General features: G+C 39.6%; 1 protein-coding gene across 5 annotated transcripts in view; it reads right to left on the bottom strand.

Moving 5' to 3' along the window:
• Positions 1–3,587: 3,587 nt before the first annotated feature.
• Positions 3,588–15,786, bottom strand: part of RNF180 (ring finger protein 180) — a 49,542-nt gene continuing 37,343 nt past the window's right edge. For all 5 annotated transcript variants that reach the window (XM_083703554.1, XM_083703552.1, XM_083703553.1 and 2 more), the window contains 2 exons: positions 14,312–14,437; positions 3,588–3,919 (listed from right to left, as the gene is read on the bottom strand). In XM_083703554.1, coding sequence (XP_083559680.1) covers positions 3,723–3,919; positions 14,312–14,437 — 323 coding nt within the window. In that variant the 3' untranslated portion in view covers positions 3,588–3,722. The remainder of the gene's footprint in view (positions 3,920–14,311; positions 14,438–15,786) is intronic.

The following is a 15,786-nucleotide window of genomic DNA, read 5'->3' on the forward strand; positions in this document are numbered from 1 at the left end:
TAATACATCAAGCTCAGAAGATCAGATGGCAGAGGAGTGCTTCGAGGGCCATCTGTGGGTTTCCCTACCAGGGGTCTACTTTAGAGGAAGGAGAAACTAGAGAAGGTTCAGGTGTGCACTGAGACCCAGCAGATGATCAGGAAGAGAGGAAGAGAGAGAGGAGCTGACTGCAAGGATATAAATCTCTCAGCCTTTCTTAGGCCTTTGCTGGGATAACTTTGCTCAATTGAATATTAATAGGATGTGACAACGGACTTCTGTTCCAGGGTTTGAAAGGCTAATGAAAGACACAAATGCATTTACCCTGTACATCCAGTTTGGTCCTTAATGAGCATAGGCTTCTGAACTTTCTCAGTAACTGATGCGCCTGCTTCCTTTTATGAGTACCACACTGAGCAGTGTATCAGGCTCTGATTTTGACCTAAATGAAGAGGTGCTGAACAGATAACTCAGATGAACCCCAATACCAGAGGTTAATCTGGTATATCAACCCAAACTTCAACATCAGTTGGGTCCTCCATAGACACCATGTCCTGGACCTGCAACCCATCTGATAATCTAGTCCTTGGCATATGAGTACCTCCAACCCTGGAAACTTCATGCTTGCCCATCAGTGCAGGTAACAAAGAAAGAAATTGACAGAGAGAAGGTGGAGTGCTAGCCTCCCATATGAATAGTCATCCATATGGATATATAAGCTTAAACTTCTGATGTGCAGTAGTAACTAAAAGGTAATATGAGGATGGACTTGTCCTAAATATTATGTTATATGGTGGTGGTGTACCAGATTATTAATGTAAGTACACAAGATATACCAGATTACTTATATCTTATAGTTTTGAATAGATTTGGATATAATGTTTATTAATGATATTTATTTTTTAAAGCACCATAATTACATTCTTACAAATGGTTTACATTTTCAAATCTTTTTGTTTTAGAGAATGACATTTTAAAAAAACCAGTCAGGTCAAGAAAAACAATTACTTTATTATTTCTTCAGAACTATCCCCCCCTTTTTTGTTAAAGCTCCAAAGTACAAAACACATTTTGGCTGAAAATGTACTTCACATTCTTCATTATGGTGAGCCAGGAACAACTGAGTCATAGACTTATGACAAATAAGCACCAAACAACCTAAATCCTTTGGTGAGGGAAACTGCATGTCAGATCTATGAATAAAACCTTGAAGTTTATATTTTCATTCTTAAACAGCCCCACAGTATTGCTATATTGAACATACAGTGATAAAAGACATCCATAGTTCTATAATGGATTGCATAGAAGAAGCAACAGCTGCCTAGCTTTAGCACAGCTGCAGCATCAGGTGTTCCCCGGGCTTTCAGCTGGTCTGTATTTTGCCTTTGAGATAATGCAAATTAAGCTTTTCTGGCCCAAGCTAAATACAAAAGAGGGAGCCAAAAAAGATTGGATAAAAGAGTTAATGAATTAAAATGGAAATCTTTACAGATTGACTGTACAAAGTATGACAGAAATTGGGCAGAGACAGAAGGGAGCTGCCAGGTATAGATTTAAAGGATGGCTGGTTACCTGGGACTGCAGTGAAGCATGGTATGCGGCCCTGCGTGGCCCAGTCCCATTGCATCACAGCACGACTCACATGGTTGCCTTGTAAAGTGTGAAAGCCCATTTGAATGGGCCAATCAGAGTGATGAAGGAGCGTGGCTATGGCAACAGACCTGGCTCCATTCAAGTCCGCCCAAATAATTTAAAAGGCAAGTCGTAGAAGAAGTTGGCTGCTCATATATTGTTGGATTGCCTACCTCATAGCAATTGTCACAACTTTGGGTAGATAAGGCATTGGGTTGCATCTTTAGCCTACTGGCTAAAGGAGATCTGGGAAGGGGTGTCTCTGGGAGTCCACACGGGGGAAGATGAGCCATAGCACCCTTCCAAGTGGCGGCCCTGAAGGGTTCGCCCCAATTTAATGTACATAATAGATAGACTTGCTGTTCAAGCCTTCAAGGTCAACCAAACCTCTGATCAACCAGCTGGTGAGCTGCTTGATACCTGATGCATTTCCAATGCCTTCACTTAAGCCTACTTACATCTGTAATCAATAAAGTTGTGGTCTATTTCAACCCCAAACTGATATTATGAGTCTCATTTCTACCTTGGGCAGCCCTGCACCAGGGCTGCATGCTTCCTGTGCTTGGCCCCGCAAAGACAAAACCCTGTTATTTTGAGAAATTTGCTCAGTGAGTTGCTGCTAATCTGTGATAGTTTTTTCTCAGAAGAATCCTTGTAGTTCCCCCGTGATATTTGTGATTGGGCTATAAAAACAGTGTATAGTATTGGCAGTCTAAGATGCTGTGAACTTAAAGATGTGAGCTTAAAGTAACAGGCAAGTAACCTTATTCCACCTTGCATGTCAAGCGCTAAGAAAGAAACAAAGGGCTGATTCACATGTTCATATTTGTCACCTGATATCTTGCACCATCACTTGATTATTTGTTACTTGATGACATTGACCAAGTCTGAAGAAGAGGAGTTTGGATTTGATATCCTGCCTTTCACTCCCTTTAAGGAGTCTCAAAGTAGCTAACATTCTCCTTTCCCTTCCTCCCCCACAACAAACACTCTGTGAGGTGAGTGGGGCTGAGAGACTTCAGAGAAGTGTGACTGGCCCAAGGTCACCCAGCAGCTGCATGTGGAGGAGCGGAGAGGCGAACCCGGTTCCCCAGATTACGAGACTACCGCTGTTAACCACTACACCACGCTGGCTCCACGCTGAACATTACATTCCCTAAAATGTTCCCATTGGCAGTGGGAAGTGAGGTGTAATGTTGTTGCCACATATGGTGTTATCTAGAGTAAACATGAGGTGTAGCATTTTCCTACAATAGCAATCCGATATGATTTTTTTGGGGTGTCTTTTAATTGCATTGTGGAAACAGCTTCCATTAAACACAGGCAGTACCTATGTGGCTTTTGATTTGTGTTTCCACTCATTGTCCCATAATAAATGTGACTACTCTGCTTCAGGAGACTAACGGTTAGTTTCCTCCACGTCAATACTTTGACAGACATAGAGAAAAGAGAGCTAGATTGTCTCTGCAGGTTTGGCTACATTGGTCACCACAAAAACTGCTTTTGAACAATATCCTATGTGAACTTAATATATTCAGGGTGAATACTGCAGATGAAAAGCTAGTCTTAACACATGTGATATACAGTGCATTTGATCCACACTGCAAATAAGCAAATATATCATATGGAGAACTCCAAACATCACAAGGAAGCCTAACTGCTTAAGGTGTGAACTCCTCCACAGAAACCATTATATCTGAGGTGATAAAGAGGGTCTATCTGTAGGATGTGAAGACTGTTTCAAACATGCCAATTGTTGCTTGTAGCTGAAGCCACTTTTCAGTGAATATGCACATTTGAATCTGCTCTAATTTGCTTAAAGGTTGGCAATATAGAACCAAAAAGAAAGCATTGGATCAGAAAACTGTGTGTCCATTTTAGAAGGCATTAGTAAAATTACACACTATATACAAATACTTCTTCACAATTCAAAGTTCAAAATGCAGCAGAAAAACCTAATGATTAGAAAATGGACACTGGGTTACTCTTGATATTTTAACCATTTCAATTTTTAAAACAGTAAATCCAAGTCTTCTACATGCTCTTTACATCAGGGTATGTCTGTTCCCATGTGCCTGATGGCTGAACGAAACAATGGGAAATAGAAGTCCTTAAAAGGGAAAGAAAAAATAGCAGAGAAAGCAGAAGACTATGAATCCTATAACCCAATTGATGGAATAAATGTAGATTATCACCATGTCCATGTCAAATCGCAATCCTCTGCTATCATCCTCAAAGTCCATATAGTCCATCCTGTGAGCAGCATGTGGGAAATGCCTTCGGGTAAAGGAATCTGTGTTTTGAAAACCTGCAGGACCAGAAAAAAAGAACAAGTTATAATTCTGTCAAAAATACAGCTAGTATAAATTCCTTTTCTTAAATACACAGAGAAAAGACAGGGGGAAACCATATGCTAATATAATAGTCCAGTTACATTTGGTCTCATCTCTCCCTCATATGCCATCTTGCAGCAGTCATTCCACCTGACTGTAAAAGAGGGAATGATATAAATCAGGGCACACTCCATGGGCTCTGCTGACAGGTCAGTTCCAGTTCACCCTTCTCCCTCCAAACGTTTCCATTTAAGCTACTTAGTATACAGACTTTAAGCACTTGTGCCAGATTTTGCTTGTTTTCCTTTTTCCTCCCTATCTTTCTTTCCTTCTGTGTCATGCCTTCTATTTTATTTTATTTATTTGCAATATTTATATCCCACTCAACAATGTCCTCTGGGGAGTTAAAAACCATAAAACAAACAAGAACCCCTAAAAATTAAATAGAATAAAACAAGACGCCCTAGATTTCCCTCGCACACCATTCTCAAGCCTTCTGAGGATCCTATAATGAGATCAACAAGCAGTTTGTATAACTGAGATGCTAACCGTTTCAATTGCCCCAAGGATTGTAAACAAACGAGGTTTGGCAGCAAATTCCTTTCTCTTTTGATGATACAGAGCTCATGAAAGATCTAATTTGGGTTATCTGGAACCAATTATGCTTTACGTTACCTAATTTCTCATGCGGCATTGTCTCCAATATGGGGTGGTCCCTTTCAGAGAGGCTCTTTACACGATACAACCCCTTGCAACTTCCAGCCTTTGTAATGGATGTACTTACCCTTATGCCAAAATTGCTTTAGAAAATGTGACTGCGTGTCAAACTATTGGAGATCTTTATAAAGTTAGAGTATCTGTGCTTATGAAGCTATTGTGCATAGTTTGAAAAGCCATGAAATATCAAAGACCACCTCCCAGTGACCAGTCTCTCAAAGGCTCATAATAAATCACTCTCGATTAATTTTTTTTAAAAAAAAATCTGACATGGTTTTACTCTGTGATATGTGATAAAAGGAGAATATGGAACAAAACTTTTGTCACTACAGCCAACTTCCGTTTGTATCCCAAAATAAGACCCTCCCCCATGCAACACAAGTAAAATATTCACCCCAATACAAAACCAACCCATTCTCCCAGCATTTAATTAAATGAAATGGATTGGGAATAATATTTTATCAATTTTTTAATTGATAGTGCATTCTTATTCTCAAATAATGAGATAAAAATATATAAGGGAAAGATAGCTCAATGCCAAACCTCATGCCAGAATAACATGCACACAATAGCAGAAATTACATTCTGTATTATCAGATCAGCTTCTTCCCCAATAATTTTAATCTAATAAAGTTTAATTTTTTAAAGTTTTTAATACAGTAATAACAGAAGTATCTTAGATTAATCCTCATAAAAGCTTTCAGAGTATATTTTCAATGGCTCAAGGGTATTAACATATCCGAAACATCACTACAAAATGTGCACCTAGGTTTTATTTCCTCATTTTATGTCACAGCTTGTAAGGAATGAATCTGGAAGTGACAAGTGATGCTATTGGTGTGAAACTATTTGATTTCCATATATAAATCTTCTATATGTAGTCCACTCTCCAGAGGACTTTAATCAAATTGGCTACGTTTGATTATATTTTATTTATCTCCGTTCATATGGCAAATATAACACAAAATTTGCCAGGCGGCTATTTTTGCCTCAACAACTTTGAATCATCTTGTAATCATGAATCAAAACATAATCATGCAAACGTTTAGTGACATTATTTGAACTTGTGACGTTAAATTGCACCAGTTGAGAAGATTCAGATGAATAGATGTAATCCTTGATTTGTATCTCTGTGTGATTTACTTTAAGCAAACCTGCCTTATATTTACCCTGGATTAGACTTTATAATGTAATCATTTTTCATTCAAAAATAGAAATTTTATTACTGTAATTGTTCTTGCTGGTGAACTCCACAGTCATACATCTCATACTGCATTAGCTAAATGTCTGACCCAATTTTCCCCACCAGAACTGTATGGGAAGCCCCCTTGACTTCGAAGTAAATGAAAAGCAATCATAAATCCAAAGCATAAGTTACATGCTAGTATTAAAACACCCTTCCATCTAAGGCTCTTGCAGATTCATTACTGCATGCACCGAAAGCATAAAAACGGTAAGTTTAGGCTCCTGCCTGAACTTCCTGTCACATAAATAGGAAATTCATTCTACTATATCTTAATTAATTCAGTTTTAATAAAGGTAAAGGGACCCCTGACCATTAGGTCCAGTCGTGGCCGACTCTGGGGTTGCGGCACTCATCTCGCTTTATTGGCCGAGGGAGACAGTGTACAGCTTCTGGGTCATGTGGCCAGCATGACTAAGCCGCTTCTGGAGAACCAGAGCAGTGCACGGAAACACCGTTTACCTTCCCACTGGAGCAGTACCTATTTATCTGCTTGCACTTTGACATGCTTTCGAACTGCTAGGTTGGCAGGAGCAGGGACCAAACAACAGGAGCTCACTCCGTCGTGGGGATTCGAACTGCCAACCTTCTGATCGGCAAGTCCTAGGCTCTGTGGTTTAAATAGCCCACACCAAATTAAAAAAGGGGAAGCTGGGTCTTCTCAGTACATGTGGCTATGGATGAATAGGGTGTTCTTTAGTCACCAGTTGTGTTTCTCATTTTGCTTTCCATAAAGACTTTAAAATATTTTCATTGTTTTTAAGAATTATTTTCCATATGCCTTTGGGAAGAAGGAAGGATCACCCCACCCCCAGCCTAGTCTCCGGCCCAAACTCAAGCAGCACCACAAGCATATGTGTTACTAAGAACTGCAACTCAAGAGGCAGACCATCTCCCTTGCATGCAGGAGGCCCCAGGTCCAGTCCCTGGTGGTATCTCTGGGTAGGGTGGGAAAAGGTCCTTCCTGAAACACTGGAGAGCTGCTGCTCGCCAGGATAGACAATATTGAGCTAGATGGACCAATGGGCTCATCATTTTTCCTTACCCAATTGGAATGAAGGGTAGTTCACCACATTGGCCTCTGCTAACCTGCAATGCCGAATGTTGTCACCATTACTGAAGGATGTCAACATTTTTCACTCATTTCCAGCAAACAGAAAGGCACTAGGTATAAGAAAAGCATAATCTTGGTCTGCCAGACACCTAGTAGAGATTTAGTGGCAAGGGTAAAGGGTAATTTTGGAAATTTTTTGCCTCTTTTGCAGTGATGTTAGGAAGCTTTAGCTCTTGCATACTGTATTTAGTAATATGATGCAAATGTCTGCTTGATATCCAGCTCCTTAGAACATGTTTTACGCCATTTAATTTTTTCCCCTGATAACTTGAGACACACACTTAAACAGGAATACTTCTATTTAGAAAAATTCTTTTAACAAACAAAAAAGGGCTGTTTTAATCAAATGTCTTCTTTCAAATACCTTCCTTCTAGTTCTCCCTTCAACTAGTTTCTCAGTGTCTTTAAAATTTATTCCATATAGATTTCAATGATGGGGCCCTGTGATGTTTCAGGGACAATGTGGTCTGTGTTACATTTATACGGCTAGTAAGGCAAACTGTGGTGATGGATATTTTTATGAAGTAAGTCTGAAGAGAGGTAGAGGATCCACATCAGGAAACAACAACAATGAATATATATATATATATATATATATATATATATATATGGGACTAATTGTTTAAAAACACTCCCAGAGGTTTTTGCATCAGTTATTTAAGAAACATAAAATAAATCTATAATGATTTCAGGCTAAAATCTACTTGCTTATACTGCTCTCAGAACAAAGAAGACAAAAGTGAACTGTGTTAATTGAATAAGAGACAGTCAGTCTTTGCTCCAAGAAGCGAACTGTCTGTGATTCGATTAACAGTATGCTCTCATCTTCCTTCTTTCAGCTGTTTTCTTTACCTTGCATTGATTTTTGTGGCATTTTAGAAAGTAACCACTCTCTCCTACCCTCAAGAAAAACAACAGGCAAAAGTCCATTAGAGACATTATGTGAGATGGTGCAAAAAACAATAACCCATCATTTTTGTTTTATTATGAACAGAAGAATGTCAATGAGCAAAGTGATGGAAAACATACAGGCGGTGTTTGTTTGTTTGTTTTTAATGTAAGTAGCTAACCAAAGAGTAGCAGGTAAATCAAACAGAAGCTAACATTTTAGCACATTTTAAGCTGAGAGCGGTACCTGCATTTCTCACAACTCAGGAGATTTTAGCCAAGTGAGATTTATCCTTGTATGATTGTGCAGCACATTTTATATATAGATGTGAGCACTGTGTGATGCTGAAAAAAATCATGTGGAAAACAGTCGCTCAAGTTTCCTTTTCGGCCTCACAGCAGGTGGCTAGCAACAGCTGTTAATGAAGATAACAAATATGGGTGAAGGTTTCTGGATTTGGAGGGAAAATGCACGAAAATTTTCTTCAAGTTAAAACTTGATTGTTAACCCCCAAACAACTGCTTGGAATGCAATTTAATTCAAAAAATAAACCATGCAGGTATGAAACACAATAAAGGCATTAAGGAACATAGGAAGGAGAGAGATAGTGGGCTAGATGGAGAAATAGTTCCCTGACTGACCGTGGCCAGGATGGCTACTTTAAGGTCATTTACAGAACGTCAGTGGAAACACTGAAATGTTCCCAAATGGCTTTTGAATCTTGCCATTTCTGATTAACATCAGATGATTTTGTTGGATCAGCCCAGCATCCTGCTGCACGAAGAACTACTTTTTTCTATCTGTCCTGAATCTTCTACCATTCAAGCACTGCAAAATTTATTTATTTTTTCAAAACCAGTGGCTTCATATGAAGTGAGACTTTGGAACCTTTGTACATGGTTGGATAGAGATGATTAAGTGTCTCTCTCTGTGTGGAGATTACTACTACTACTAAAATTTCTATACCACCTTTCATCTGAGGATCACAGGGTGCTTAACATAAAAATACATAACATAGTAAAAAACAAAATAATACCCCACCACAGTTTAAAAGACCCTAGATTGTTTAATTTGCCCAAGGCATTGGAGAAGAGGAATGTTTTTGCCTGTAATGAAGGTGTCAGGCGAGCCTCCCTGGGGGAGAGCATTCCACAAAGAGGGAGCTACCACACAAAAGGCCTGTTCTCGTGTTCTCACCCTTTGGATCTCTCATGGAAGAGTCAAGTGAAGAAGGGCCTCCGACGAAGATCGCAGGTTCATATGAGGAGAGGCAGTCCTTGAGGTATTGTGGCTTAGGAAAAGTTTTTAAATGATGTAAAAGTCTCTGAATTTCCTCCATTCTCTCTGTGCTACTTCCTCAACCAAACTGACAGTTTTATTGTGCACATTAAGCATGTCCCACATGCAGGTTTTCAGTAAGAACTGATTAATATAACTACTTTTTGTGATTTGTGCATGAAGACTTGAGGATGGTTTATATAATACAAGGAAAGTTCCCAAGATTAACCTGGAAATCAGAGGTCAATGAATATTCATCACACCCAGGCATGTTACTGTTACTGAGAGTTTAAGCAACTAACATAAAGATGTTAGGAAATATCACATTGTGGCTTGTTGCTATTTTAAATCTGTTATTTAAGTATCAAGCACATCTTGTGCTGAAATTAAACAAAATAGTTGGCTGTTTCACAGATGCGTTGACACTTTTTATCATATCATTTCAAAATAGTTTAAAGATAATTACAGAAATATTTATAGAGGGATTTGTTCTCCTGGCAATTCAACACCAATCAATTCACTTTTATGTTAAAACTGAGAGAGCTGAGTCTTGCATGGGCATGCACCACTCACTATCACATGGCCAATCACATTAAATACATTTAGGGCTAACAGGTGTTCAGAACCAGCTTATTCTACATAAATCAGAAAGCCTGTAGAAACTGGTCTCAAAAGATAATTGTGCATTTGATCACACAAACTAACGTGCACATCAGCCACTGGTGTTTGAGCTGCCTGTTTAATATAGTTTACCTTCACTTGAGAATAATTCTGAAACCTGTTCAGAACCCAATTAACATTTCACAAACCTTTCTGTAAACATAGTTACTGGCATTTTTTGATACCAATACTTAGTGGCAGTTGGTTCACCCTCCCCTCAAGGGGCCGTTACAAACCATTAGTTTAGCAATACTGTATGTACAACTTAAATCTGAAGCGTATGCTCTCTCGATCTGAATTATTCACATCTGACACTGTGTGAACATTTCTCTCAGTTCATTTTGCTGAATTTCATTTACAGAATCTGGTTCGGCTGGGCTCTTCTGGATTTTAGCCACTACAAAGCTGATTTGTTGGGTCAAACCAGCTTGTGTAATATTAGTCACTTGAACCATGGAGCTGTGAATCTTTGCAAAAGGAGAAACTGCCCCACTGCCATTATTCTCTGCTCGTGAAGGAGTCATATGAAACCTGATCCAGCTTCCAGTACACTGAATGAGGAGCCTGGACTGTTATGAGACTTAGGATTGGTGTTTTCTACTGCTAAGAATTGGGATCCTGACTCTGAAAATGGTACATTAGATGGTCTAGAAGGAACCTCAACAGCTGTTCCCAAACAAGATTCAGTTTTCTTTGAAGCATTATTGCTAACACGATCCACCTCTTACTGGGCTTCTTGAGAATTCATCTCCATTTCTGAAACACTTGTCATCTTAGTTTGAGCGTCCTGCATAAATCTGTGGCCGTAGACATCAATTGGCTTAGTGAACTCTATTACGGCATTGTCTGTGGCAGCACTTTCCTGGGGTCCTTTGCCTTCCAATTCACACTTGTTAGCTTGGTCTTCATAGTGTGTCATGTGGATTTCTGAAGGAACAGAAATGCTAACATTGATGTCAGTGCTGCTTATAGACTGGGACCGACTGCCTAGCTGCCTAGCTGAGGAGCAGAGGCAATGATACCACAACTGGGTAGAACATAACCTTCTGTCCCACGTTCTCCAAGGAGTCCATGAACTCCTTGGTCATCATCAGATTTGGAATTTGTATGGTACTCGTCAGAATGAATCAGTATCTGAGGATCTCTCAATTCAGATTCTGCATTGGCTTTAGGATCTGTCATGGGATTTGTGCTGGTCCAGATCCAGTCCTGAATCCAAGGGTTCCGCGATGAGTTAGGCTGGCAGGGCCAAGGCAGGACATGAGGCAGGAAACCAGGCAAGGTCAGGCACAGGGTCTCAGGCAGGTCCCAGCAAACAGTAACAGCAGGGGTTAACCACCAGTAGGGGGAGCCTGTTGATGCAAATACAACTGTAAACTCTCCCCTGATGTCACCGGGGGTCGTGCCATGGCTCCCAGCCAAAGCAGGGCATTGGACAGGATCCACGACCGCCGGATTCCTTTAACGGAATACCCAAAAGGAAGGGGCAGGCGATGGCCACACCCTGCCCTTCCATACACCACACACAGATTCCAATGCCTAACCGCCAAATACCGGAAAGTTGTGACGAGTTGCTACGAGGTAAGCAAAAAAACCAAGAGGCCAGTGCCAATTTGCCAATTGGGAAAGAACTCCTACCAGGCCCCTCGGACAACCAAGGCGACCAACCAAAGGTCGATAACAAGATCAATTGCAAGGAACTAAACCAAAGGGAGGGTGGGTGACCTGTAAGAAACTGGCAGCACAATGTGGGGAAGAGCTGCCACGGCCGCATTTAGGCGGCTAAACCCCGCCCCCGAGCTTCCTGCCGATTGGAAGACTAATCGGGGGCGGGGCACATCAGCACTGATGACAGGCAGGGGCTGGCATGCCCCCTGCAAAGCGCAGGAAAGGCTCCCGATTGCAACCCCTCCCCTCTGGGGGTTGGAGAGGCTTTATTAAAAATAACAGAATAGCCTTCTTCCCTAAGCTGTGGAACTCCTCACAGTGGTCCATATGGCAATTCACTATACAGCTTGTCCTGAATGCTGAAGATGCACAGCTTTGATGCCTGAGATATCTATTTTCAGGACTCACCCTATATTTGTGATAATAAATTGTTTTACATGTTGTATTGTTGTAACCCAGTCTGGAGCCTTAGGGCAAAGGGCAGGTAAATAATAATATAGTAATAAGGAAAATAAACGTAAATCATTGTAAAACAACTACAAACGGTAAGATAGTAGTTTGTATGTTTTATCTCTAGTTTTAATACTCTTGCTTTTTGGATACAGTGTTTTCACTGATTCCATGGAACTTAAATCTATTATTTTTCTTCAATGAAAAATTGTCTTAACAGGAAGTGTTCACAAGCTCTCTGTAGCAACATGTACTCAGGATGTTCTGAAAGTGTGGAAAGGTGAGGAAAGAAACATAATGCATTATGTTTAAAACATGGCTCACAGAGCCTTTGGGAGGAGTGACCCAAAAGGCATTAGAGATTCTATAAATATTTTAGCAATCCTAAGAGATACAATATAGGGAGAGGAGTTAGAAAAAAGAGCCAGCAAGTAGTTTGCCGGCATGAAAGCAGAACTAGGGATGTACTGAGAGTTTTACTCAGTAAAATTGATTGGGCACACTCATTTGGGTGGGTGTTTTTTTCTTGGACTCTCAGTGATTACTCTTTTATGTAACTCATAGCAATTCTCATAACAAAAACAGTCTTAAGCTAGCACAGCTAGTCAATACCAATAATCGGATTTGTAACTGGATGCTAATTACCAACTGATGAGAAGCAGTGACTTTAATTCATGAGTATTTTTGGTTAAACATTAATTGATATTTAATATACTTATTAATGACTAGGCGGGCATTATTATAGAATCATAAGGTGGCAAGGAAACCAGAGGACTGTTGTTCAGTTCCCTAATCTCTGCCAATATAGCGGTACCTAAAGCATCCCTGCCAGGTGCCTGTTCAGCCTTTCTCATAAAAGCCTACAAGGAAGGAAATGTACAACCTCCTGAAGTTCACTGAAATACTAAAACTGCTCTTAAATTTTGGTATTTTAAATAACAAATTTACAAAGCTTGAAGTGGTTTAATGAGCCATCAGTTTCAAGCCTGTGACAGAAGTTGAGGTCATGCCCAAACCCGCTTTTGTCATCTTATCTTCACTCTTGAATATACATCTGTAAATAATGTTAGAGGGCATCTAGACATTCCTTCTCTTTATGATTATTCTTTCTAAAATCCCAACAGCATTTCTGCAGATTCCTTCCTTTATCTGACATTTAGCTAGATCAACTCTTTGAAGTTGCTTCCATCAGACCTGTCGTTTCATACTGCATGACTACTCTTTTCAAAGTGACATTGGGCAAACAAGGATACCAGCAACAATGTGTGTCCTGTGCTGTGTTTATGGCAGTTATGTAACAACAAAAAATACATGCTCAGCACAAGCCTAGTAGGACAAGGGTACTCAATGAAAGAAGAGAAAAGCATAGCCGTTGCTGGTTGTAAATTTTGCCTGGGAGCAGAACCATAAATGCTCCATAGGCCACAGAACATTTTTTGTTGCTTTCAGTGAAAAAGGACTGACCTTGACTGACCCAGTTTTACAGTACTACATTGGAAGATGCTTTTGGGTCAACTGTTTATCAATTCTAGATATAGCACCCTCAGAGTTAACCTTCCAATCTTGTTCCAAAGCTTGCCAGTAAAGAATAATGTTTCAAATAAAACCAAGTCAATGCAGGGCTCTGCTCCCTAGAATAAGTGATAAAGTCATGTCATGGAAGTGCCTATTCCGAACCATGCTAGTAGAGGGTCTCTTGTTCTTTTTCTGCCTACTTCTTAGCATTCATGAAACAGAAAGGACCTCAGCTTAAGCCAATTCCAAGCAATTCCATGTCCAAGCCCCATGAGGCAACAATGCATATTAGAGGGCAATGGCTGTTGCTGAATCAAAGATCATAGTCATACTATTAAAAGATTGTACAAGTCATTGCATAGGGCAATAGTATTATTTATTTATTTAGAAGCATCTATAATCTGTTTAAGATTTTGAAAACCTGTAAGCGGAAGTTAGTAGGAAGCTGAATGAAAAAGAAAGCAAACTTCAGGTGGTTCACAGCTGTATTTCCTGGGGAAACTGACAGTAAAGTAAGTTTACAGGAAAATGTCACATACCTAGATTTCAAATGTGAAACACAGCAATAATATTGTACAACATGGTGCATAGGCTACCCCAAATACCAGTTAGACCCACCAATCTGAACAGTGGTATTATCCTATACTCTTTCGATACAGGGCCCCAGTAGTGTCCTGTTATGAACTCTGGCGCATGTAATGTAATGAATCTGTAGACCTTAGGCTGCAAAATTTACAGGTAGGGGCCAACGAATGGCATCAAATCCATTCACATGAATGCTACAGGCTGCATGTGACACATGGAAAAGGAAAATATTCAGCAATCTTTCTTACCTTCAATAACTCTGAATGCCTTCCTGCAACTAGGGAGGGGCCATTTTGCTAAACCGGATTCTTGAAAGTTTTCCTTTAATTTTGAATATTCAATAGGAAAGTGAGCCTTTGTTGAATTGTTCAGTTCTGCAGCGTGGGGGAAGGAAAAAAAAACACATCACAAATCTAAACCACTTCATAATGTAAATTTTGTAATTGCCAAAGATTTTATTTACATTTCTCACATATTACACACACACACACACACACACACACACACACACACACAGTCTTTATGTAGCACATAAAGGAATTTTTAAATCCAAAAAAATTTAAACATTCAATACAAAACACATATAAGAAAACCTGGCAAGCATGAGCTCTTGTATATAGATCTGTTACTTTCAGGAAACTTATTCTCAGTAATGTGGAATCAAGACCAATGCCACAATCCAGAAAACCATTTAATTATCCAACTAGTTACCACTTAACTAGAATTTTGGATATGTGTTTTTTAAACAGTTGCTTTCTGTGCTGCACATTAAAACAGATCTAAAAATTGGTTGAGTTCCTGCAGCAGTTTTTTTAATATATATTTAAAATACAGGCTACAGTTGCATGACCTGGGTTGCAATCCTATCCATTCTTACCAGAGAATAAGTTCCACTGAACTCAGAACAAGTAAGCTTAGGATCAGGCCACAGCAGATTCCAGATAGGTTGCATGTAAGCATTTGGGGATGTCTAGCTATATACACGGTGGTTCAAGGCTACATGTCAGTGTATTTGCAGCACTAAAGTGACCTCTCTGGTGTAAGCCTGGACAATTTGTATGGAGGTTCTATAGATTTTAAAGCAGAAGGGTCTCAATCATAGTCAAGGAAGCTGAGCACATGCAATTAAAGAGCTCTCTGCAACTTTATATAGGAGCACCCTAAAGTAGATTATTAGCTGATAAAGTTTCTAGGTAGTCTATCAGCTTGCAGTATTTAAGTGGCAGGATATTGGTAGAAATTAGCCCTTGCCTAATTTTTTTATGGTGGTTTAGTGTTTCCATTATTTTTAAATTATTGGTTGTGTTTTATAATGTTTTTATATTTTGCTGGATATCATTCTATGATCAGTTGTAGGATGAAGAGTAGTATCAACATTTTCTAAATAAATATGCAGAGAAGATTGGGAGAAAGCATAGTCTAGCCTGGGCTCTTAGTGCAGAGGAAAGCTGTCCAAAACCTCAATACATAAACACAGGATCACTAATGATTCTCATCACCTTTGCAATTAATAGCCTTCCTTCCTAACTCAATCAGGTAAGTTGTCTCTGCCACCATTTTGGCAGAAACCTAGCAAAAAAATTAATCTGGAATTTTGTGGGCCATTACTCATCCTCTTTAGAAAAGCGCCCAAGTGATTATCTCTGGATGTGCTATATAATGGACAGTACAATAAATAATGAGCTAGCTCTTCAATTTCCATTGAACCACAAATGCATCTTAT

This window comes from Podarcis gaigeae (genome assembly GCF_964106915.1).
Source record: "Podarcis gaigeae genome assembly, chromosome: 11".
NCBI classification, from domain to species: Eukaryota; Metazoa; Chordata; class Lepidosauria; order Squamata; family Lacertidae; genus Podarcis; species Podarcis gaigeae.